The following is a 27225-nucleotide window of genomic DNA, read 5'->3' as shown; positions in this document are numbered from 1 at the left end:
TAATAAGGAAGAAGAAGAGTCAGTGGCTTCGTAGATTTATTATTACATCTCCACAGTTCATTTTCCCCCATTCTTCAGCCATCTTGATATACACATGTATTAAGAACTGCTAGTCTTCCTCTCTTTCTACTATGCTCTACCTTTCCTAGCATTAATGAGTCGTGCTTTCTCATGATGTCACCAAAGTACAACAATCTGAATTTGATCAGGTTGGTTTCTAGGGGTATTTCAGGCTTGATCTGTTCATGGACCCATTTGTTTCTTTCTGATTGTCCACGGTATCCTCGGCACTCTACTGCAGCATCGTACTTTAAATGTCGCTGTTGTTATTGTTATTTCTTTATTGTCCAGCTCTCACAGCCATACATGTGATGGGCAATAAAATGGCTTGGATGATTCTAACTTTAGTGTTCAGCAGTACAGTATAGAATCTTGTCAAGTTCTTTCATGGCTACCTTTCCCACTGTTATTTCTTGACTGCAGTCTCCATTGTGTTCAGTGTTTGAGCCAAGACATGGAAAATCTACTGTATATACTCATATATATGTCTAGAAATTTAGGTTAAAAAATTGACCCAAAAAACCTGAGTCGACTTATCTATGGGTCGATGCAAGGGCTGTATCTTAACTCTTATTTAAAACAAGGAACCATTCCCTGATGAAAGGCAAGAGTATAATCTGTCCTGGAAGCACCAACCCCCCTTTACTCTCTCATCCATCCAGCCTTAAGAGCAAGTACAGAGTTATGTCTGCTGGAATTCTTTAGCATTGTTTTCCTTTGCTTCTTTGCTACATGCCCCTAAGTTTTACCCTCATCTTATCCATGGGTCATAACAAAATCCATAATTTGGCTCCAAAACTTGCTCTCGACTTATATATGAGGTTGACTTATAGTTGAGTATATACGGTATTTCCATTTCCACATTATCTAGGTTGAATTTATGTAAATTATGTAAATTCTTTGTAGTCATTATTTTTTTTTCTTTCTGTTCTACAGTAATCCTGCCTTTGCACTTTCTTTCTTGACCTACCTTAGTAATTTTTCCAAGTCTATGATGTTTTCTACTAGTAGTATGTTGTCATTTGCATATCTCAGATAATTGATGTTCCATCCTAATTTCACTCCTCTTTCTTCTGAATCTAAACCTGGTCTTTCTATGTTATTTTCTTTGTGCAAGTTGCGTACAATACACATATACTAATACAAATAAAATATTCAAATTCCAAATAAATATTACATGTATTTCTGCAAAGTACCTTTTTGAGCCACTAACCACAAAAAAGTAAATACCTCATTTAACTGCTTTGATTTGAGGGCTTAGAACCTAACACTATTTACAAGCCATAGACCGAGATGTAAGCACTGTTTTGTGGCAACCTCTAGTGGCCACTTAAATGAAAGGTGTTGGTTGTAATGTTCAAATATCTGACCTTATGCTCCCATGAGACCTTGATAGAAATACTACATAAAGCACAGAATTGTGAGACTGAACTGCTGGTGCTACTTTAAAATATCTGGCAGTGATTAACAAAACCAGTATAAGATTATAGGTAAGAACCCCAAATATATATTAGAAGCTATTTGTGTTAAAATCAAATCATGGTGAATTGTTTGATGATGGATTTATTTGTTTTGGACTTTCTTTTACACATACATCAGAAAGGCCATAATATCAAGCCTCTGTATTTACTTCATTATGTCAAAACTGGCACTCTGTAAACTTTGCAAATTTTATTAAAACAAATGCATGTTTTTATCATCTTTAAATTGACAGAATATTAGCCAATATCACTCAGAATAAAAGTATTAAATTCAGACACCCCTCCGCAATTAATTAATAATTTTCAAGTATTATGCTGTGATGTTGTATCCACAAATTAAAATAATCTTTGCTCAGTTAAAAAGTGATATTACTACCAAGATTGTCCAACTGTCAATCAGGCTACACAAAACAGCCACAAGAATTCTAGGCCAATTGGTTTACACACCTCTAGAATTCAAAGGCAACTGGTTTATTCATCTTCAATAGCTGCAATTAATAATATGTATGCAATCCACACTTGTTGTAGTAAAGGGAAGTGCTGGGTGTAAGAGCTTCACTCAATTTTGCTTTATACCTTACTCAGGTGGATGCTTTTCTTAGGTCTGTTTCCACATTCACTTTTGACGTCAGCGGTCATTATTTCATTGCCTGTATGTGCCACTTTTTGTATCAGTATATTCCCCTTTCAAAAGAACTACAGTTCATCAAATCAGAAAAGACGTTAGAAGACAAGAGTTACTGATATGGTAAACATCACCTGGCATTTGTGGTGTGTACCATGTAAAGTGGTTAAGGTAAAAACTATCCTATGATAGTGTCAAAGAAAATATGGATGTACAAACCAATTCCCAAAGATCTTCCATTGCATTACGTAATAGCCCTGTTTCATTGTTGTGTTACAAGCCATAGTAACTAGAAGAAACTCAGTTTGACTTATGTCAAAACTTAAGTTGCCTTCAATATATCCTGTTTTCTAATAATAATAATAATAATAATAATAATAATAATAATAATAATATATTTATTTATATCCCGCCTCTCCCTTCCGGGATCTAGGGGGGTAACAACAGTCCAATAAAACATATACAGACAATAATAACATTTCCTTAATCCCCTTAACCCTCCCTCCTTCTGCTAAAATTACATATAAACATCAAGATACAATACAATATCCCCAGTACAGTGTACTTAGTTATAAATTTTGTAACTAAGGATGGACACAGGTCGAATTATTCCAAGAGACCATCAGAAGACGCAGTGGAAGAGTGAATGGATCAATTTGGTTAATTCTGAAGGCAAATGGCAGTGCCATTATTCTACCTCTTTTTAAGATGATACCAACATCAATATTAAGGTATCAATTATGGAGTTATGAAGTATAACTCCTGTAAAAGTGTCAGTGGAATTGTATGTGGTGGCGGTGGTGAAATCCAAGAGGAAACAAAAGGAGAGAGATCAACATATGTGCACACCCCATGACTGTCAGCGGGGTAATCAAGTACTTAATTTGAACCTGTTAAAACTTATGAAGGCTTTTCAAAGTATGGGCACTATTCAAATTGTAGCATACATATTTATAACTTCACAGATAAGAATAAGGTCTAAATACAGAATCAAATTATGAGTCTTCATTTTTATTTCCAGGAAAGGAGGATGACTTTCCAAAATTTGTGAAATACTCATCTAAAGGAAAGTACAGATCCATATAAACAATTTTAACATGTACACACACGGATGATATAGAGCAACAGCTAGACCTAGCTAGTGCCCCAACTTTTATTGTTAAGACTCCAACAGATACTTGGCATCACCTATAGCAAAACTCGAAGTACGAAAACATGGAGAGTCTTTACTTTGGCATGATATCATGCCCTTCCCTCAGCTGTCCTTGAAAGCAGATACAAGAAGATTCCCATCTCAGACAGATTATGCCCTTCTGTCTCTGGCCAAAAAGAGACAACAGAGCATGTATTGCTCCAGTGCTCATACTACAGGGACATCCGCCTCAGTCTTATTTCACCTTTACTGTATAAATATCAAGGATGCAGCAGTCAATGTTACACTTTTTGTTGCTTTCAGACACCAACCCTGACCTAACATATAATATTGGCAGATTCTGTGCAGCTGCAGTTAAAATCCACCAGGCAATGATCTCTGCAGTAGGCTAGTACCAATCTTGCCCTGCCACACTGGATTTTAAAAGGATATTTTAAATACTGTTTTTAATCTGTGTTTTCACTTCTTTTTTTAAACCTTACCTTTACCTTCTTTTATTCTGTAACCCCTTTTTATCTGTTTGGTTTATGGCCATAATAAAGATGAACTGAACTGAACTGAACTTCTACACAGTGGATCATTTAGTACAGATATGGAAATACTGCAATGATGAATACTTTGAAGTTTACAAGAACACTGGCAAGAATGTATAAAAGGTACCAGACATACTGCTGAAGCTTAAAATAAATGTATAGAATTTTACATTTCTTTAAAATGCTCCATGCTAGCTGACAGAGTGACACAAGTTTAGTGAAGACTATGTATAGCTCATTTCTAGTATAGCTAACTTTTATAGACATCACACCTTTATGAAGCTAAATTGTTACAACATGCAGCTATTTTCACATGTTAAAAACCTTGTTCAAGCACCACCATTTCCCAAATTTTAATTGTTGTTGTTTGCCTTTAAGTAACTTCTCAGTAATGGCAAACCTACCACAGGATTTTCTTATTAAAATTTGTTCAGATGGGGGTTGCCTTTCCCTTCCTCTGAGAATGAAAGTGTAACTTGCTCAAGAATACCCAGCAGGAATCCATGGCTGAGGCGGTAGTCATTTTAATAGGGGCAGGAATATTCACTTGCTATATTACAACAAGATAAACTATATTACAACTGTCAAATGTAATTTAGAGACTTTTCATGTCATTTTTCCAATGCATAAGAAACAAATTACCTCCTAAAACAATAGCAACAGAAGCCTCATACAGACCAAAGGTAGGAGAGGAATGACAGTAACTCCAGCAACGGAAAAAGGCATCTGCTCACAAAAGATGAACACAGACTTTCAGGGCATCTGGATCCAAGTCAGAGAGAAAAGCTGAGTTTTAAAAACTGAGATTTTTTAAGTGCCTGTTGCTAAGCCAATCTTGCATTCTAAACTTAAAATGAAATCTTATCTTATTGCAGGCACCCTGTCCAGAAATTGCTCCTTTTTGTCAGTAGATTAAAAACTTTATTCTGTTTCTAAATGTGAAAGTGCTGCCTCTTATCTGATTTAATGAAAAGAAATCACCACTACAAGTTTGGACAAACAGAAATAAAATAACAGAAACAAAACCAACAATGATACTCAGCTTTTTCCTCTGATGTGGATCCAGATGAGCTGAAGCACTGTACAGTGGTACCCCGGGATACGAATTCACCGCGTTACGAAATTTCCGGGGTACGAAAAAGTTAGATTTAAAAAAACTGTTCCGGGTTATGAAGGATTTTTCGGGTTACGAAAATCTTTTCGGCGCGAAATTCAAAGCGCGGCTAGCGGCTAGCGGCTTTCCAGCGGCTTTTCGGGTTGCGAAATGTATCGGGTTACGAACGGCGCCGCGGAACGAATTAAATTCGTAACCCGAGGTAGCACTGTATTCTTTGCTGTAATAAGCATGTAGTTCTGCTCCTAAATTATAGAATTCCCTGTTGATAGAGATTTCATCCTTGTTATCTTCTGTAGTCTTTCTACCAGTAGACAAGTTGATCTTATTTCAATAGTAAGTATAAGGGGCTTTCAACAAAGAGTTTAGTTTCTTTTATTGCTCTGCTCTTAAATTCTATTTTAATTTTAATACCTTTATTCATTCTGTGTTTTAATTTTAATTTTTTCTATTTAACTGTAAATCATTTTGCATCAAATTTGGGGGGGGGAACTTAGCATATAACTGAAATAAAAAAGGAGAAATAGTTACACAAATTTAAAGGATCGTTTAACATTTCAACTGTAGTGTACAGTTTCAAACAGCAGTGTACAAAGTTAAAAAGAATTACCATAATGATCAATGCAGAGAAATAGAAGACAACAAAAAGGAAGAATGGGAGACCTCTTCCACAAAATCTTAGAACTCAAAAGGAAATTCAAAACAAGGGCCAGGATGCTATATGACAAGAAAAAGAACATACTACAAGATCAAGAAGAAATGGAAAGATGGTGAATGTAATACACAGAAGAGTTATATAAAAGAAATGAAAAAACGAATGACACATAGAATAAGGAACTTTACAGAGATGGACCCCAAATTCTAAAACTTGAGGTGGAAGCAACAATATGAGAAACTGGGAAAAATAAATCACCAGGAACAGATGATATTCCAATTAAACTGCTACAACCCATAGAGGTAGAATCAACTCTAGTGGTAACTAAGGCCCAAAATACATGGGCAAAATGACACATATTCAGGCCGCATTGGAGGTGTGCAATTTACACAACGCATGCCCTACACGTGGCATGTCTGTGTCATTTGTAAAGAACCAGGCCAAGAACTTCCAGTGACCCAGTTCAAGAGCGCAGTGGCAGTTCACATTGAGACCAGGCATATGTGGTTGCCGTGGTCCTGGCGCGGTCTCCTGCTGCTCTATTTGGCCTGTCTGTTTCGGGCCTAATATAACTAACTAATATACGTCAACAAATATGGGAAACAAAATGGTGGCAAACAGACTGGAATATACACTATACATTCCAATCCACAAAAAAGGAGAAACAAAGGACTACAGCAACTATAGGACTATAGAACTGATTTCCCACGCAAGCAAAATTATGCTCAAAATTCTACAATATAGACTCTAACCATACACGGAGAGAGTCTATTCCAGCAGTTTAAGCAGAGTTCAGGAGAAGGAAGAAGCATGAGGGGCCACATTGCAAACAATGGCTAGTGGAGTGTACCAAGGAATTACAGGGGGGAAATTCAGCATATGCTTTATAGACTATAGCAAAGTGTTTGACTACATGCATCAAGAAAAGCTATGGATGGCTGTTAAGGTCATGGGAATACCACATCAGATAGTCTAATGAAAAAATCTGTACTTAGCATGAGAAGCCACTGTTAGAATAGAGCAGGGGTAGGCAACCTTTTTGAGTCGGGGGCCAGGTTGCTGTCCCTCAAACAACTGGGGGGGGGGGGGGCGAAGCCAGGGGGTGGAGCTTCCACCCTCCAGGGGCGGAGCCACATGCCAGGGTGGAGCTTCCACCCTCCAGGGGCGGAGCCACACACCGGGGGTGGAGCTTCCACCGAAGCATCATCATCATCACCACCACCACCACCACCATCATTGTTACAGCATTACAGCACTTTGGAAAGTCACACTGTCTCACCTTCATAAATAATAAAAATAATGAAATACAATAAAAAGCAATAATAAAAATAATGAAACAAAAAAACAAAAATAAGTGTTATATATTTTTAAAAATTAATGGAAAAAACCCAAGGCAGACCTGAAATGACTCACCTTTCCACCTCCTCCCCCTCTTTCTCACTGAGAGGGGATTTTGCAGAAAGAACACCCAGGGCAAGTAGTAATAATAATAATACTAATAATAAAGTTACAAGCAAGGAAATTACTAAAATGCAATTGAAAATAAACTGCAGCAAGCATACACACTGTGTCAACTTTTTTTACTTCTTTCTACTTTTTTTTCCTTCAACTGTTTTTACTTCTGCAAACCCCCTCCCGCAAAGAACCTTACCAACCTCTCGCTGTGGCTGTGGCTGCAGCTGCTGCTCTGGCTCCCTTTCTCCCTGGCTCTGCACTCCTTCTGCCTCTCCTCCTTTCCCTGCTCTTAGGGAGGAGGAGGAGGAGGGCGGAGGGCGAGGTGGAGCCTGCTGCAGGCCCACTGCAACCCCTGGAGCCCTGTTGGAGTGCTCCAGGGGCTGCACCGGGCCTACTAGATGGGCGCCGCCATTTTGTTTTTCAAAATGGCGGCTGAAGTCTCGCGTGACCTTTGCCATCCTGAGGTCACGTGAGACTTCGGCCGCCATTTTGAAAAACAAAATGGCGCCCGGAGCGGCAGAAAAATGGGGGTGATTGGCGGCAATTGGCGGCAGGACTGCGCAGGGGCCGGTGGGAAGGCCTCGGCGGGCCAGATCCGGCCCGCGGGCCGTAGGTTGCCGACCCCTGGAATAGTGTGTGGAAAAACAGAATGGTTCCCAATCAGCAAAAGGGTCAGGCAAAGTTGCATTTTATCACCCTATTTGTTCAACTTGTATGCAGAAAATATCATAAGAAAACCAGGTCTAGATTCAGAAGGACGATGAGTAAAGATAGGAGGAAGGAATATCAACAATCTAAGATATGCAGATGACATCATAATACCAGCGGAAAACAACATAGACTTGGAACAATTACTAAGGAAGGTCTAAGAAGAAAGTGCAAAGGCAGGCTTAATACTGAACATACAACAAAAATAACGACCATGGAGAACTACATAAATTCAATCTAGACAACAAGGAAACCAAAATAGTGACAGAGTTCCTCTATCTAGGATCAAACATTAACTAGAATGGAGATGGAAGTCAAGAAATCAGAAGAAGACAACAAATGAGAAGGGCAGTTATGAATTGTCCAAGACATTATATTCCCCATCACCATGTACAAATGTGAAAACAAGACAGTGAATAAAGTCGACCAAAAGAATATCAACAAATTTGGGAAGTAGCGTTGGTGAATAGTACTGGGCCAAAAAGACAAACAAATGGGTTCTTTAACAGGTCGAGTGTGAAATCTTCCTAGAAGCCAAACTGATCAATGTGAGGCTGTCATTCTTTGGCCACATCATGAGAAAGCATGACTCATTAGAAAAGACAATGCTGCTAGGAAAGGTAGAGAGAAGTAGAAAGAGAGGAAGACCACATGTCAGACGGATAGAATCAGTCAGAGACGTCTCAGGCCTAAATTTACAGGAGCTAAGCAAAGCAGTGGAGGATAGGATGTCTTGGAGTTATCTCATCCACAGGGTCACCATGGATTGGTATTGACTCAAGGGCAGTTTACAACAAAATTTCATGAAGTCATATTTTAGATGAAGCTAGCATTAGTGCTTATGTTGAAGGAAATAAGTGACAAAAGGGGAAACTAAACATTCTTTTAAAATCCAGTGCTCTAAATCCAATGTGATGCAGGCCAATGCTATAGAATTTAGTTTCCCTCCTCACTGAGGTCCTAGAAGCCATCAAAAAAGCTGGTTTCAGGAGATTTCTTGGTCCTCTTGATGGATTTTGGGGCATTTGCAGAGAAGAATCAGTGGCAAAGGGATCTCTCTCTTCCCCTGTACTAGATTCCATTTTGGAATGAGGGTACACCCAGCACTGTATACCACCCAAGACATGGGGTATACTTACAAGGAATTACAAGACACAAGCTTACCAATCCCGATATAACATAAAATTCTTCATACTTAGGCATGCAACTCCACAATGCCATATATGTTACATTGCTGCACTAATTGACTAAGGGCAACGTCATATGTTGAGGTTTATTAAGGAGCCAAGAAGTCACTCTATACAAATTTGGCCTCAGACTCTGAAAATATAAACACTGTGACTTCTGTCTGAAGATGCAAGGCAATACTGCTCTGTACTGAACTACAATATATCTGAAACCATGAACTTGCAGAGACTAATATAGCATAATATACTTTGATGTAATATAATATACTAGAAGCATTGTAAAGATAATTCTGCAATGCCTAGCCTTTGTAAGGTGTACTCTGGTATAGTTCCTCTTATTTTCAAGAGGAACTGTCTGGAAGAAAGAGAAACAGTCTGAAGAAACAGTCTGGAAGCAATCTTCCTAGCAGCTGCTCTCATCAACAAACTGTTTATTGTAAGAAAGTGGTTAGGTCAAAGGCTAAACATCATCCTAAGCTAAAAACATGCATTAATAAAACTCATACTGTTCCTACATAGCACAGAAAAAAGCCATGTTCATGACAATGGCTAAAGTCCACTGAATATGTATTTTAATGAGAAGTACTTTAATATGAAAGTGACTACAATCCCCACCCCCATTATTTCATAATCTAATTTTTTGCATCAAGTAGTCAGTCTATCAGGGATGTCCCTGCTGGTCACAAAGGCTGCAGATTTGTTGCTGAAAAGGATTAACTTTGCCGCAGATATTCCAGTAAGAGCATTTCTTTAAAAAAGCTACTGTGTGTGTGTGTGTGCTGTGTGCCTCCCTGTTATTTCCAACTTATGGCAACCATAAGGTGAATATATCATGGGGTTTTCTTTAAAAAGACAGAAATTGGTTCAAAGGTGGTTTGATGCTGCCTTCCCTTGAGACTGAGAGCACGTGACTTGCCCGAGGTCACCCAGTGGGTTTCATGACTGAGCCGGGAATCAAACCCTGGTCTCCAGTTGTAGTCCAACACTCAAACCACTACACCATGCCAAAAACCATGAGTACTAAGCATTTACTGCAGTAATTTTAATAACATTATGAACAGTTGCCTCAGAACATTTCAGAGTAGCAACATATTTTCAGCATGGTGCTTTAAAAAAAAATCCAGTCAAAGGATAGGGGTTTCAAGGTATCATGAGATGTTATTTTAAAATATATTCCAATAGCATGCACAGCAGATGAAGATCCAATAGGACTCTTTAAACAATGTATGAATATTAAAGTGCAGTAGAATTTAAAATAGACTATTTATTTGCTAATGCATAATACATTTGAGGTAAAGCCTAAATTCCTTTATTTCATAAATCAGCAGTTAATTCCTCAGTATGAAGCACACTAGGGATGAAACTGAACATCACACAAAGTGAAGTCAACTCATATGATTAAACTTTCTGCTTTGCAATTATGACGTTTTTGGAACGGATTCTGAAGGTTAAGGGGCAGGGGAATCACCCCTTTCCCTGTTCTGCTGAAGGATACAGTTCCTATAAAAACAAGGTTTTGTGTCTAAAATGTTTAAATGAAAAGGACTGTTTATTAGCATAACCATGGGTGTGTCCAGAACCATGAGTTTTTGAACATCTGAATTTGATAATTTTTTTACAAACCAAATTTTGTAGTCTTTCACCTCTTGTTCCCATATAGCATATCACTTCCAGGGAATTTGCACGAAAGAACAAAGCATGCTACAGAGTTATAAACATCTGACCTCACCACCCATTTCCTGCCACTTCTGCTGTACCAGATCATTTTTTTTTCTTTTTCTCCATGAACTTCCACAACTGCAATCTATACACTCATTCCAATTGTTACATCCCTGATTCTAACTATGAGTGTTGATGAAGTCATTTGCTGAAAGACTAAATAAAGGACAGCTTACAGTTTGCTTTCTTCCTGTATTTGAGTAAAAAGTCTAGTCACTACTATAAAAAAACAAGCTCTGTAAGTACTCAACTACTTTTATAAGTTCTAGCAATAATGTATGTCACTGGATATGAATTGCATAAAATTACAGAAAGTGTATAATATACAACATTGGACAAAAAGGTAATACCAAGGTTTTTACAAGTTCTACATGTGCCCCATCTTATAAGATCACCTAGATCTCTTTAGAAATGAAAATTTAATATTCTATTTGTACAGCGTATTCTATATAGCTTTAAAAGTATGTGTGGTCAAATAAGAAATAGATTCCAGAAGTTGTATGAATGGTTTGATATAAAAGAGTTCCTTTTTTTAAAAAAGAGGAAATGTGCATGTATCCTTCCGGCTATACACTTAACTATAAAGAGAAATAATATTTTAAGATGAAGGACATCTATTGTGAAAACTGAACAGTTACTCAGCTGTTGGTATGTGAATTCAAATAGTTTCCAATTTATGGTGAACCTAAGGCAATCCTATCACAGGAATTTCTTGGCAAGACTTGTTCAGCAAGAGTTTGTCTTTGCCTTCCTCTGAGGCTGAGAGTACAACTTACCCAAGGTCACCCAGTAAGCTTCAATGCCTGAGTAGGGATTCAATCCCTGGTGTCAAGAGCTGCAGTCCAACACTCAAACCACTACACCACACTCTCTATAATATAGTCCTAGCAGTAATAATTTTGATCTTTATACTGTATACATATTTATGAATTAATAGATAACTGCAAAAATGAGCAAGCTAACAGTGAACAGGATGCAACAGGGGGAAGAATGGCAGAAATCTAGTGGCACTGGGAAGGTGGTGATCCATCTTCCTCCCAGCAGTCCCCATGTACCCTCAAAAACAGGACTGTAAAACCCTCCAGTGCATCTTCAGCAGGATTGGGGGGGCAGGGGCTGCAGAGGAGAATGGGAGGAGAAGAAATGTTCTGAAATGTCCAAGAGCGAATGTTGGATTTAGCCAATTTGCTTCACATAATTATTCTACAAAAGTGACAGAATAACACTGCATTCAAACATGACACAATATTTAGACATAGAAATCAAAAGCACTGGAGGAGGAAATGTTGTTTGTATGTACCTTCAAGTTTCCTGTCAACTTATGCTGACCCCATGAATTTCGTAGGGTTTTTTTTAGGCAAGGGATACTCGGAGGTAGGTTTGCCAATTTCTTCCTATGAAATACAGCCGACAGCAAGTGGTATTTGTGGGCCATCTCCCATTCAGTTACTATGACTGCACCAGGCCTGCCTGGAAGAAGAGCCCTCCCTTCATCCACCATCTTGAGGGAGGGAGAGGCAGGCTAGCTCCAACAGGCCTGCCTGGAAGAAGACAAGCCCTCCCTTCATCCTCCATCTTGAGGGAGAGAGAGGCAGGCTAGCTCCAACAGGCCAGCCTGGAAGAAGAGAAGCCCTCCCTCTGGTCCATCTGCCTTGGTCCAGGCCTCAGAGGGAGAGAATAACTGCTTGACCTGATCCCCTCCCTCCCCCTCACCATTCCCTTTTCCTTTTGTGTCGTGTCTTTTAGATTGTAAGCCTGTGGGCAGGGAACCGTCTATTATCCCCTCTGTTGTAAACTGCTCGGATTCCCAGTGATTGGGCAGTATATAAATAAATCCTATTATTATTATTATTATGACTGACTTTGCTTAGCTTCCAAGATCAGACAGGATCTGGTGCTTTAGTATACTGCATATAATCTTTAGCAATCTAATAACACATACATACATATCTGAATTCTAAAGCTTTTGCTCAAAAGTGAAGGACTGCAGTGGGTGTTAGATTTTATGGTTATTTTGCATTCACTCAACTACGTTTTATATTTATCTTATTGCTTGATATATCATACCTTAGTTTTCATTATTATATGGTAGTCACATTGTAATTACTTTAGCTGTTATGCTTCAATCATTATTACTGTTATTTTAATTCCACATTTTTATTATTATTTATAGGTTTTCATCATCTTTTCAGTTCAATAAAGCTTAAATTTGCTTTATTTTTGGTGTAGATTTTGCTGAATGCCCATTCTCCATTAAGCTACCACCAAAAATCCGCCTAGCTATTCTAGAAGGTTCCGAATACAGTAGGCCCTTGGTATCCACAGACTTGCCACCAGCGGATCCCAGCATCTGTGGACAGTAAGACTGCTGGGGGGGGGGGGCAGCAGAGGAGGAAGAGGCAGCGATGAGGAGGTTGTGGTAGTGGGAAAAGGCAGATGAGGAGGAAGAGGCATGGGAGGAGGAGGGAGTAGATGGCCTGCTGCAGTGAGAGCAATGAGGTGGGCTTCTGGCGAGTGGGGCAGTGAAGTCCTGCCCCTAATGTTGGCATAGCCGCACCACCATTGAGAACAATGGGACTTGAGCATCCACAGATACCAAGGGTTGACTGAATGCTCATGCAGGTGCACAAATACCCAGCTGTGTGATTCACAGAGACCACGCAGAAGCAAAATACAATAGGGGATTTTTCTTTGATTTTTAAATCTTCTACATACTGCTCCCACTTACTATTTTATTCAACAAGGTTCATGCACCTCTATCCTATCACAAATTGTGTAGAATATAGATGGAATAACACACATTTAATTACAATTTAAAAAACATATAGCTTGTATTCTAACTGTATTAGTCTATTTACAAATATTTCATTTGTTGTCAACCCCTTTTTAAAAACTCTATTTTGTTATAATACTAAAATCTCTTTGACTGGTATCTTAGGGGGTTGGGAGAGAAGGGCTTGGAAAGTGTACCCAAAAGGATAGTCCCACATGGGGTACACATGCAAATTGACACAGATTAACAAACGTGACAGTGGGGGATGATCAATTCAGTTCAAAGAGTTTAAATTATGTCTAGTAAATCTGGATATATTGACTCCCCACTAGCATGTTTTTTTCTGTGCATTTACACAGAGAAAAGGTTGTCCAGTAGTGTTAAGGAAGCTGAATTTTCATCTGTGTGTGACAGTGTGGTTTAATTTGGATGGTGTTCTCTTTCTCCCAGTTACTGTTTGGTGGTGCTTACTTACAAAGGGTTGTCTAGTTTATCCAGCCTTTGTGTAGATTAAATTGTCTGAATTTATCTTCTTCCTCCTTTTTGATAGTAGCTCCCTGCAAGAGGACTTTTAGTTGAAAAATCTTAATTATCTTATTTAAGATAAGGAAGGTTAAGTCTTCCTCTTATTCTCCAGAATGTTACTATCCCTGCAGATTGGAATTTGATTCTACTTAAATCCCTCAACTAAGAGAATGCACTTCAGGCTACCCTCCTTTGTATAAACACAAGTCTCCCTTTGTATTACTTTTATTCAGCCTCAAATGATGCCAAAACAGAAATCTTTAGCCTGATGTGGAATGGATAATGAACCCTTCTTGTGGTGATGATTTGAATGGTGGTGTTCTACTTAAATGGGGCCAAGAGGAAGACATACAAAATGATTCAGAATGGGAAGAGAAACTACTACTAGAGATAGTTGTCTTGGTCTCTTCCTTTTATGAGATCAGTCAAGAAACCCCTTGGTGATAAATGCTATGGTCTGTCACGTGAGTGCTTCATTTGTTCATGCAAGGCGGCCCACCTGATACATGTCCACTCCTGCAGAACAGACATCCCATGGTAACCACTTATCATTGCATTGTTCTCAGAACGGAGAGCTATTGTCTCTGGCAGAGTCACACACATGCTCTCCCAACATGGTGGCCAGTGAGGTATCATGCAAAATTGCACATTGTGCATATGGGTTCTTGACACTCTTTGACTGTTGAGTATTGTCATAGACCAACCCCAGCTCCCTGAGACCAATGACCTGACTTGCCCTAGAAGAAATGTGGTCTGTGCTGCCAAACCTCTGAAAAATATGATTATTATATTTATATCCCACCTCCCCCCCCCCCCAAAAAAAAAAATAAATAGAGACACAAGGCAGCTTACAAATTAAAAGTAAAACTTCTCTCCCTAAATGCAAAGAAAAGAAGTGAAATAAAGGAAAGAACCCATGGCAGATGTCTAACTTTCTTGTTGTTAGGTAGAATCACAGTCCTGAAGTTCTATTTTCTGACAGGTAGGATTACTACTCATGAGTTAAGGACTGGCAGTCGGGGAACTATTTTCCTGAAAAGAACTTGTGTGCTAAATAAAAGAAACAGCACACTTAATGATCTCTGCCTTTTTTTAAAAAAATGTATGTGGTTCTGACATAAAGCAAGGATAACCTACTTGTTTAAGCCCCACCATTTGGTTCCTACCTTCCCTTTTGTAAAAACTGTAGATGGGAAATAGCAGAAAAATATATGAAAAGGCTTTTAAACACTGAGCCATGGAGTAAACCTGGTCTTTTAGGGAGGCAGAGCCAATGACTTTTCCAGAAGAGCTGTTTCTTGCTTTGATTCCTCCCTTTACAGGACAAGGAGATTAACCCTTTCCTAACTTCCTTATGCTGTCACTGATTGATAAAGATTTGTTTCAGTTCTAACAGGCTTCTCACCAATCTATTCAACATTCAAAGTAGCTTTGAAATAGATAATTCAGATTTTAATTACCATATCCACTTGTGTACAAGCTGACCTCAACAAGGGACGGTTTGGGCCCCAAAATCATGGATTTTTATGTGACCTGTGGATAAGTCGAGGGTAAACCTTAGGGCCATGTAACAAAGGATGTAAAGGCGAAAACACCACTTCCTTCCCTCCTTCTCTGGACCTCTCCCAACCACCTAACACCACTTCCCTGGTGCTAGAAGGCTTTAACATCGGACTGAGAAGGGAATTAAATGGAGTGTTTGATGAGGAGAGAAGGCTTTAACATGGATTGGGAAGGGAGGGGTGTGGAGTTAAATGGGCTGTTTGCTTGGCGGGGAGAGTGATCCAGAGGAGGAAGAGGATGGGAAGAGCAGGTTTTAACATCACTCCCCCCTCTCTCTCACACACACACACACACTCCTTGCCTTGGAGAGTGGGGAATGAGATGGAGCTTCTATCAGGACCTTTCTAAGCAGTATTACTGTTCTGACCTGTATATAAGTCAACCCAGGATTTTAAGGTCAATTTCTTGGTATAATTTTTTCGCCTTATAGTTGAGTATATACAGAATGTGCCAAATACCTCATTTATCTAATATATGTAATTACTCTAAAACCTGTGCTCTTCTCCCAAAATTAACTTACTTAAGCTAGGAATATTGAACACATATACTAACCACAACTCCAAAACATTTTCAACTCACATGTGAAATAATGAGAAGGACTCTAAAGTATAGAGAAAGACTAATGGAGGATTCTTATTATTTCTATATTAAATTGCATACTTCTAGTACAAACAGGCATGGCCTCATCAAGAATGTTCTCCATTACCTACTTCCCAAATGTTGTGTGGGAATGAGGCAATAGTTCTTCTACACCATGCCCAGAAGGCACCTTTATACTAGTGCTAGCACACTCATACATTCACACTGGGGCATAAAGCTTGAGTAGCATATACACCTGTAAAAGTATTTGTGTCACACAGAAGAGTCCCTACTTCTACATCTGGGAATCTGTTCTGCAGTTTGGACTTGTGTAAAATCTATTTGAGCATTTCTCCATATTTGAGTAGTGTTGAATGCTGGGAGAAAAGGATGTATTTGCTGGACAAAGTAGAAGAAAGGTGTGGGTTTCCCCCCCCTATTGTACAATGGGGAAAATGGGGGAGTGCATCATCAGAACTAAATCACTATGCCTTTCTTTCAGATAAATTAACTTATGATGGGTTAGCATTAAAACATTGGAGCAACAAGTTGAGGAACATCTATTATGGTATATACTCGACTATAAGTTGACCTCATGTATAAGTCAAGGGCAGGTTCTGAGGCCAAAATTATGGATTTTGATATGACTCATGGATAAGTTGGCGGTAAAATTTAGGGGCATGCAACAAAGGATCTAAAGGATGAAGCAAAGGAAAACAATGACTTACAAAAGAACTTACAAAATTCCAGCAGGTATAACAGTTGGTGCTCACCCTAAAGGCTGGATGGATGAGAGAGCAGAGGGGGATCAGTGCTTCCAGGACAGATGTACTCTTGCCCCTCACCTGGGGATGCTTCTTTTTTTATAGTTAAAGTACAGTACTCACTTTGACCTGTGGATAAGTGGACTCAGTTTTTTGGGGTCAATTATTTGACTAATAATTATAGACTTATACATGAGTATATACAGTAATTACAATTATTGTTCAGATGCCCAAGTTTAAAGATGCACGAAGAAGAGCTCAAAGACATTTCCAGTCATGGCAACCACCATGATTACAGATGTTTCATGTAACTCTCATCCTCACCATGCACCTAATGAGGTTGCATGTAACTCTGATTCCTACCATGCTGGTAAAGGTCGTTGATTCCCCTTGTCTTTCTTATGCACCGATACTTTAACTGAAGGCTCCCCACCACCCCCTTTTTCCTTCACAGCCCCCCTAGATCTTTCCACAACCCTGAGGGGGTATACCGCCTACTTTTGGCATCACTGCTGTAGACTATAAATGAAATGGCAAAACCACCCTTGAGTACTCTTTGCCTAAGAATATCCTATGAAATTCATGGGTTCACCATAAGCTGACAAGTGATTTGAAGACATGTAAGTACACATGCACACAGGGGCCTCTTCATCATTTTTTTTGCTTAGAGTAGCACCATTTTGGGACAGACTGGCTCACTGGAGCAAGGAGTTAGAGCACATGGCAGTGGGGAAGAAGCAGCAGCAAAAAGGAGCTTTTAAGTTTGTAAACCCACTATATATACACCAGCTAAGTCTCTCTCTTGCCCAACAAACGATTGGGAGTCTTTCCTTGCTTGGGAGAAGCTTCTCGCTTTGCAAGTGGTCACCTTGGGAGAAGTGATCAAGCAGCTATCTGAGCAGTGACCAAGAAGCTTCTTGCCCACACTGGTCTTTGTGACAAAGCTGTAATGGGTGAGAGGCTTCTCTGACACTGTTCAGCCAGCTGCATGGTTCCTGCTCTGATAGTGACCAGGTACAAAAGGTGTAGTGACCAATCAGCTAGTCAAGCAGCAACTGAGAAGCCTCTTACCACAAGTCTGGCACAGGCAAGAAGCTTCTTGGTTGCTACTCAGCCTGGTACTTGGTTGCTGCTTCTAAGGTGGTTGGGTGCAAAGATAGCAGCGACCAAGATGGGTTGTTTTAAATTTGCAGCAGAACAGTAGACTTAATATCAGGAAACAGGCATGGGGGGTGCTAGAGTTGTCATCCAATAGAAAAGGGGGTGGCAGCCCGAAAAGGTTTGAGGGTCACTGGTCTGCAGCATGTGATATTCAGTGATGTACCCTCATCCAAGTACTAATAAAGACTGACTTTGCTTAGTTTCCCAGATCAGACAGTATCTGATCCCTCACCTGCCCCTATATATGTCAAATTCACACTGAGCTTCCTTCACACAATTCTTTTTCTATGAGAATGAGAAAAAAATATTCTTCTTATGGAGATCTAATTAATTCCACTGCTGCTTACCTTTTGGCAAATGCTTATTTTTTTTCTTATTTCAAGAGAATGTCTTGAATGATTGAAAAAGCAAAATGCTTACCAATCCACGAGACAAAACAATTCAAACACTATTCAGGTAAGTGTAGCTGTTTCAAGCAACAGGAAAGACAAAGATATATACGTATTGTCCATTTCTACTTCTATACTCCTGGAATATGCTGTTGATATCTTTATGGAGGAAGAAAAGTAATCACAAGGACACTTAACAAGGTAAGGCCTAGAAACTAAATATAATAAGAGTTACTGGTATATTTGCTTGTTTTCTTGCTAAACTACTTCTGTCAACATTAACACAGGCATTCCCTACTCCATCAATTTCAAAATATGAGGTTTGTGCTTGAATAGTATAATAGTTGAATGGATTTCAAGATCTGGATTAGACTGCATTTGGTTCTTCAGAATGTTTTCAGTTCTATGGCGTTCATTCAAAAATAAGCTTCACTTCAATGGAACGTACGTCTAAAGAAGTATGAGTAGGTTTGCAATCTAAATTTAATTTTACACAGTTGCCGATGTGTGCTTTTATCCAAGCGATGCTGTTTAAACATCATTAATTGTAAGTGATTAAAGCAGTGCCTCCCTACCAGCAATATAAAATGTCTTAACATCAAACTATCCATTACTGATAACATTTATTTCAAAAATCAGTTGGGCATTACTAAATCAATGATAACCACTGTGTGCTTAAATACAGATCAAACATTTCTCCGTAAATTTAACAATACAAGGCTACATCAGAAATAAAGGCTTCTCATTTTCAGACAATTAACATTGAACCAGGTTGCTATGAGCTATGAAAGGCAAAAGCATAGCTAATGCTAAAATCCAATTTTTCACTCTAACACTATTTCATCACTAATCAGAAAGACCAAAGAAACAAACACAACCCCCCCCCCCCCTAAAATTCCAAACCTCTAATACCAGAAAGGATAAAGATCTGTGGCTAGATATCAAATTGTAACAGAGATCTGTCAAAGTAATAGAAAACGGAAGTACTTGTGATAGGCTCCCCGGGTCCAGGTTTGGAAATTTGTCCACCTGTCCTGAATGGGGTCACGCTCCCCCTGAAGGACTCTGTTAGCAGTCTGGGGGTGCTCCTGGACTCATCGCTCCACCTTACATCTCAGGTGGATGCGACAGTCAGGAGCACCTGTTATCAGCTTCGGTTGATACGCCAGCTGCGACCCTACCTGGGCCAGGGGGACCTTGAAACAGTGGTACATGCTCTGGTAACCTCTCGATTGGATTTCTGCAATGCGCTTTACATGGGGCAACCCTTGTACCAAACCCAGAAGTTGCAATTGGTTCAGAATATGGCAGCAAGGCTGGTCACTGGTTCCTCCAGGGCCAGCCATATAACACCGGTACTTAAAGATCTACATTGGCTGCCTATTCGCTTCCGGGCGCAATACAAGGTGTTGGTTATTACCTATAAAGCCCTAAATGGCTTGGGCCCAGGGTATTTGGAGGACCGCCTCTCTCCATACAATCCACCCCGCACACTCAGGTCGGCCGGGAGGCAAATGTTAAGAGTTCCAGATGCTAGATACGCCACCACTGCAGAGGACCTTCTCCATCTCGGCCCCTAAACTCTGGAACTCGTTTCTCGGCGAGCTCCGCTCAACCTCCTCCCTAGACCAATTCAAAAAAGGGCTAAAAACATTTCTTTTCCAGCAGGCATACCCCTAATGCCCTGATGTAATACCTGCTCCCCCTCACTGTTGTTATACTGCTGCTATACTGTTGTTGTTATATCATGCTAGCTTGGAATTGATATTGTTATTTTTATATTGTGAATTTGGGATGTATTTTGACTGATGTTATTAATGGATTTTATGTGTTTTAAGATTGCATAATTCACCATTGTAACCCGCCTTGATCTATGGAAAGGCGGGCTAGAAATAAAGCTTTTATTTATTATTATTTAATAGTATTTCACACAATTTAGGCAGATACCACCTTTTTACTTTCCAGGATTTTTATGTACATTCACTAAAGTCCACACAGAAAGTTAAAGAATCTTAAGCCTTTGCAAATTTGGAAATATTCCATTTTGACAGATCTACAGCTGATGTCATACTTAAGTAAACTACTGTCAAATTGAAAAGATTCTCTAGAGCATTCTTTGCAAGACACAAAGTCTATATACATCTAGCTGCTTCACAGCCATCCCCTAGCTATAAGACTCCAAAATATGATTCCTATGAAATTTGCTAAGGTTGAAACCAAATCCAAAACATCTCTTTCTTTAATTATTCCAAGAGCAGATGGTTCAGGCGTCATATACAAAACAGCAATTCCAAAATGTCCTCCATTTTAACCATGACCAAGAAACATGAATTCATGTTTTATTTTGTAACATCCTACATTTTTCTTGAATGCCCTACATTTTCCAGTGCCTTGTCCTCCTTTGCAGTTACGACATCTGGTTACCATGGATAGCAAGAATCAGCAAGGAGAGATACTTTCTTCCCATCCTGTGACTATAACTGTGTGAGAATGGATACCTGTGTAGGACTCATGCACATTAAGACTGTTTCTATCTCCAGAACTCAGTCCAGAAGCTCCTTGAGCACATGGGCCATAATGCCACAGAAATCTCAAATGGAACAAATAGCTCTGTCACCCATTCTTATCTTTCCAGTATTATGACTACAACTGAGAAGAAGTTAAAACAACCTAAAACACCAAACTGTACACCTAAATTCTACCAAAAGAACCCGTTATCATTACATTAATGCAGATGATGTTGTAGGTACAAAGTCAAAGGCTTTTACCACAGAACAGAATTATCATACTCTTGCTCCTTTTTCATTAACAGGGAGTGTTTATAAAATCAAATAATTTTGTAACCTAGAGGTTAAAGGGCAAAGAAGCACAATTTAACATGCTATTACCTATTTCTAGTTTCTACATAGGAAAGCTGCTTTATGTATATTCAGCTTTCCCTACATTTGGGGAAAGGAAAGGGTATAAGTAAAACAATACAAAACAATAATTAATCAAAATAGTGCAACAATGTATAGAAGACTGTCACAGAAGTGGCAACACACACCAATCTGGTCAAACCTTACAAATGTATAAACCATAAGAGCTCCAAGAGCTCTATAGGTACTATAGAAGATTATATCCACAAAGTTTTGTGGATAATCTCCACTTGCACAGAATAACACTGTCTTTCATTTGAAGAAAGAGAAGAAAATAAGGCAATGAGAATTGGAAAACTGTAGCTAATAGTAGAAAAGTACAAATTAACAGAAAATCAATGATAAGAATGTCAGTGAAGAGAAATAAAATGCCAGTCTGATACACAAACAAAAATTCTGATTTTTTAAAAAAAACACAATTCTGTTGACAGCAGTGCCTGATTTCAAGAAAACAAGCATCTAGAAATCTTGAAAGTAAGACTAAAACCAGTAATAGAAAGAAACATAGAACTAAAAATATTCAAGGATATTTAGAAAAGGATGTGCTTGGCATGTATAATTCATGAATTTTAATGATTCCCCCCTTCAAAAAAAAAAAAGAATATTAAAATTGCTTTTAAAGTATTTTATAGATTTTGGTATGGGGAAAGATTAAGTATAGAAACCTTTTCAAGAATTTAAAGATGTGCTATGTTTATTTTGAAATTAAAAAAAAGAGAGAAGGAGAATATTTAATAAAATGTAGGGCAAAATCTACAAATCAGACTGTTTGGCAAATTGATTCTTGGTAGAAAAACCCACATCACTAAAAAACCACAGAACCATGATGGATCATGCAACCAATTATTCTAGTCTGTTGATCCACTTGCAGCTCTGCATTCTTCCATACTTCCTTGTGAACCTATCATACTGCCTGGGTACCCTTCTAAACAGTATGGAGCTAGAATGAGGGCGGGATCACCAGCAACCAAAAAAATGTGCATCGCTGGAGCAATGCTTCCTGCTTTGACTGGAAAATGCTCTCTCCTATCTACTACTTACCTCCATATTTATTGTTTATTTCAAACAGAATATGAGAAGAGCATATATATATATATATATATATATATATATATATGCTCCCCTCATATATATATATATATATATCCAAAAAGGAGGGCACATCAGCAAACAACCAGTTCAAAGCTTCCATACTGATCACCAGTACTATTTTATTTCAGCTTGCTTCAGTCTCTTTTCCTCCAAGATAAAAGTGACTAGATTAAGCATATTAGTTTCAATAGTTTAAATGTAATGAAACAGCCTGGCCCTCTGTTTCTACGAAACCTGTGAGACTATATGACTATAACTGCAAAGAATGTGACCTACAAAAGAGAGATGCATCCAAATTTCTGGTGCATACTACTGAAATTCTGAGTTTTAAAATAATCAGACAAATATATGGGCTCCAGACATCTGTATCTCTGCCCTGAAAAACCTGTTGTCTCTTAATCTTATAGCCCTAAGATTTTAAAGCACATAAATTTCACATAGTGACGTTTTGAACGGCTAAAAAAACCCACCCTTAAGTCTGAAAAAATGTTTTACAGATTTTTGACATATCATTACTATAGAGACAACCATTTCAAGAATAGTAATCAGTAATATTCTTATATTAGGTTGAGAAGACAAGCTATAAAACAGGTCAGAAGTGCCACCTTGTGGGGATTTTTCCCCACCCAGTAATTATGCTTAAAATACCTCTCTGAGAAACAAGAATGATGTCTTATTGTGAGTGTATGTGTCTTCAAGCCTGTAACTTATGGTGACCTCATGAATTTCATAGGGTATTCCTAGGCAAGGAATACTCAGAGATAGTTTTGCCAGTTCCTTCCTCTGAAATATAGCTGGTCTCCTATCTAAATACAAATCAAGGCTGACCTTAGCTTTCTAAGATCAGACAGAATCTGGTGCCTTATTAGGATACTCTAAAAAGAACATGAAATAAAACAGCACTAGCCACATACAGGAACCAAGAAACTCATTGCAACACACATTAAAATTGCAAATTTTTATCTGAATAGACATTTGAGTTATTAATATTTTTCATCTACCCTATTTCAGAAGATTTCAAGCTAAGATACAATCAATAAAATCACTTTAAAATAATAATAAATAATAAAATAATAATAAAGGATTTAAATAAATTCACAATCCAACAGACTGAGAACTGAGCCAGAGTCTAGCTAATTTCCCAATGCCTGTTCAAACAGGCAAGTTTTTGTTATTCACCAGAATAAGGCCAGAGTTGGTGTCACACAAATGGGGGGGGGGGGACTACAACTAAAAGTCCTGTTCCACATTTTGACATGGCATACTAGTCCCAACAGCAAGAGAGAGAACAATTGCCACTCCAGCAAATATATATATGATCAGGCAGGTATATTTGCATGTGCACTGTTAGCACAGAGATAAAACTTCCTGAAATTTTTGAAGGGAAAAATAGCTTTTTCCAATTTTTTGGTAAAAAAAAATAATTCCTGGAAAAGTTGAGAAGATGCAGTTCATTACATATTTAAATGCTACTTGGGCACTTTAGGATCATAAAAAGCATTATATATAATTTAACTTGGCATAAAAGTGTCACATCTGATATATTGAAAGTATCATTTTTGAACAGAAAATAATCACAATTGAATTTACTTTTTTGTAAAGTAATGAACTAGCTACAAAATGGACAAGCTACAAGGTCTTGAGCTAAACAGAAAAAAACTATTAACCTTATTAAGACAAATAAAATTACTTTGTCTCCTCTAGTCCTACATAATGCCAGACACACATAAAGCACTCATTCCCATAAAAAGAACTGAGAAAAGAAAACGAAGACCAGTAATTGCAATGATGGGAGATACTGTACATAGTATTACATGCTTCATAGCTAGAGATATAAAGGCCATTTCCATGGGCCTTCACATCTCTATTCATAGGTTTTAGAAATGATTTAGGAAGAATAAACTTAAGAAAACCTTGGCTGCCGCCATACTGCAAAACTGGTGCATTTTAACATTGCTGTAACTGTCACTGCTCCAGTCTATGGAATCATAGGATTTGTAGTTTGTTGTGGCACCAGAAGTCTGACAGAAAAGCCTAAATATCTCACAAAACTCCAAATTCACAAATTGAGCCACAACAGTTAAAGTGGTGTCAAACTACATTAATTCCGCTGCATATAATTTTTCATTCTAACAGAGGTTGTTTTATGATCCAGTTTTTACCATTTTTCCAGGGGGGGGGGGGGAAGTATCTTCAGAAATGACAAGGAATTTTTTTTCCAAATCTTTCTGGGGGGTTTCTGGCCCTTCACATGCCTATGCAGAGGAAAAAATAAGCTCTTTAGCTTAGCATAGGTCTAAAACACACTACAGAAAGAATTCAGTTTGAGACTGCTTTAACTGCCCTGGCTCAGTGCTGGGGAATCCTGGGTATTGTAGTTTATTGTGGCAGAGCTCTGACAAGGAAGGCTAAACTAAATGTCTCACAAAACTACAAGGCTAAAGGGAAGGCTAAATGTCTCACAAAACTAACTTTCTCTTCTCCAGGCTAAACATCCCCAGCTCCCTAAGTCGTTCCTCATAGGACATGGTTTCCAGACCCTTCACCATTTTGGTCACCCTCCTTTGGACACGCTCCAGTTTCTCCACATTCTTTTTGTACTATGGTGCCCAGAACTGGACACAATATTCCAGGTCGGGCCTGACCAGAGCAGAATAGAGTGCCACTGTATTCTGCTCTGGTCAGGCCCCATCTGGAATATTGTGTCCAGGTCTGGGCACCACAGTTCAAAAAGGACATTGAGAAACTGAAGCGTGTCCAAAGGAGGGCGACTAAAATGGTGAAAGGTCTGGAAACCATGTCCTATGAGGAACGACTTAGGGAGCTGGGGATGTTTAGCCTGAAGAAGAAAAGGTTAAGAGGTGATATGATAGCCCTGTTTAAATACTTGAAGGGATGTCATATTGAGGAGGGAACAAGCTTGTTTTCTGCTGCTCCATAGAACTAGAACAATGGATGCAAGCTACAGGAAAAGAGATTCCACCTCAACATTAGGTGGAACTTCCTGACAGTAAGGGCTGTTTGACAGTGGAATACACTCCCGTGGAGTGGAGTGGAATCTCCTTCCTTGGAAGTCTTTAAACAGAGGCTGGATGGCCATCTGTCAGGGATGCTTTGATTTAGATTTCCTGCATGGTAGGGAGTTGGACTGGATGGCCCTTGTGGTCTCTTCCAACTCTACGATTCTATGAGTTCTCAGAATTCCCTAGCATTGAGCCAGGGCAGTTAAAACGGTCTCAAACTGGATTATTTGTGCAGTCTGCTTTGGACTATAAATTTGGATTCTCGAATGAAAAGAGTGAAATGTATGTATGAAAATAATGCTGGATTTTATAGCCCTTTCCAGGAAGGGAAAGTTGGCAGCTGGCCTATAGTTCTTTTTATCTTCGGGATCCAAATTAGATTTTGTCAGGAACAGTCTAGTAAAAAGCCTCTTTTATAGAAGCTGATACTTCCCCCTCTGTCAAAAAGGAATTTGCATTCATATTTACTCACGTGCAGTCTTTAATGCTAAAGAGGCTGCTCTAAAAACTGCTGTATGTTCAAATTCAATATTTATTCATAGCATTTATTCATACTGTGAATAAATGCTGTGAACAACCTCATATACCTTGTTTTGTTTATTTCAAAAGCTAAGAGAATTAACATTTTCTTCAAAACTGAAATATTATCCATCCTCAAACTCATGGGTGATTCAGCAAATTATACACTATCCTTACTTTGTTTTTTCAATAGTTTATTTTCAAGTCCAGGATTAAACTTCTTCGTTAACCCAGAACTATATTTCTGTTTTTTCCTCCCAAGTATCTGAATTTGATTTCTGTTTAACTCGTATTTCACAAGTGATTTCATTTTCTTTTGCTGCCTCATTATCTATTTTCTTAAAGAAAATCTAGGTGAAAGTTTCCAGCCATAATTTACAGTTGAGGGGATTCTGTTCTCAAATCCCCTCTCATTACTAAAAATAAATTAAGTGAAGCATGAAAGCACAATACAGTTCATGTAAACTCTGTATGTAAAAAGTATGCAGGCAATATATCTAGATGTCAGCTTATTGATGGATAGTTATGGATACACAACTCCATTTGATCACCCAACTCCTACCTGACCATACTTTTCAAGACAATACAAATCACTGAGCCAAGAATGCCTATGCTTTTCTAATTAAGGAAAGTTAATATATTTCGAGATGACTATCTTTAAAACAACAACAACAAAATACAAACTACAGCAATGTGCACAGCATGGTATTAACAGAAATGGATGAACTAAGTATGTTTAAATGCTGCCTTTAACCTAAATGCAGGCTCACCTTATTTGATGAGAGGAGGTAAATAGGAGTTAATGCAGGAACTTCACTCAATTCACAATTCAAGCCAAGCTGGGTCAGTATTTTAGTAAGAACTTCATATCTTTTGGCATTGCTTATTTTGAGCAAATTGAAGTCATCCTTTGATCGACTAGACAAACTTTGGACACTGACCTCTAAATGTACCTGTACAAATAAAGAAACAATAACACTTAAAATTGATTTACAGTCCTCTTTTTAAACCTTGCTAATTAGACTCATAAAGTTGGATGAGACAAGGGCCATCCAGCCCAACTCTCTGCCATGTAGGAACACACAATGAAAGCACTTCCAACAGATGTTCATCCAGCCTGTTTAAAAACTTCAGGAGAGTCTACCATACTGCAAGGCAGTATATCACCATTCAACAGCTCTTACCATCAAGAAAGTCTTCCTAATTTTTTGGTGGAATCTCTTTTACTG

General features: G+C 38.6%; 1 protein-coding gene across 1 annotated transcript in view; it reads right to left on the bottom strand.

Moving 5' to 3' along the window:
- HLCS (holocarboxylase synthetase) overlaps positions 1-27225 on the bottom strand; it is a 151914-nt gene that overhangs the window by 108557 nt on the left and 16132 nt on the right. Inside the window, exon 5 of the mRNA XM_089508109.1 lies at positions 26767-26949. Within this exon, the coding sequence (XP_089364235.1) occupies positions 26767-26949 (183 nt within the window). The remainder of the gene's footprint in view (positions 1-26766; positions 26950-27225) is intronic.

This window comes from Sceloporus occidentalis, unplaced genomic scaffold (genome assembly GCF_023333645.1).
Source record: "Sceloporus occidentalis isolate IW3139 unplaced genomic scaffold, rSceOcc1.0.p SCAF_2, whole genome shotgun sequence".
Classification (NCBI taxonomy): domain Eukaryota; kingdom Metazoa; phylum Chordata; class Lepidosauria; order Squamata; family Phrynosomatidae; genus Sceloporus; species Sceloporus occidentalis.
The sequence above is the reverse complement of the archived record's forward strand: the minus strand, read 5'-3'. Positions and strand labels throughout refer to the sequence as shown.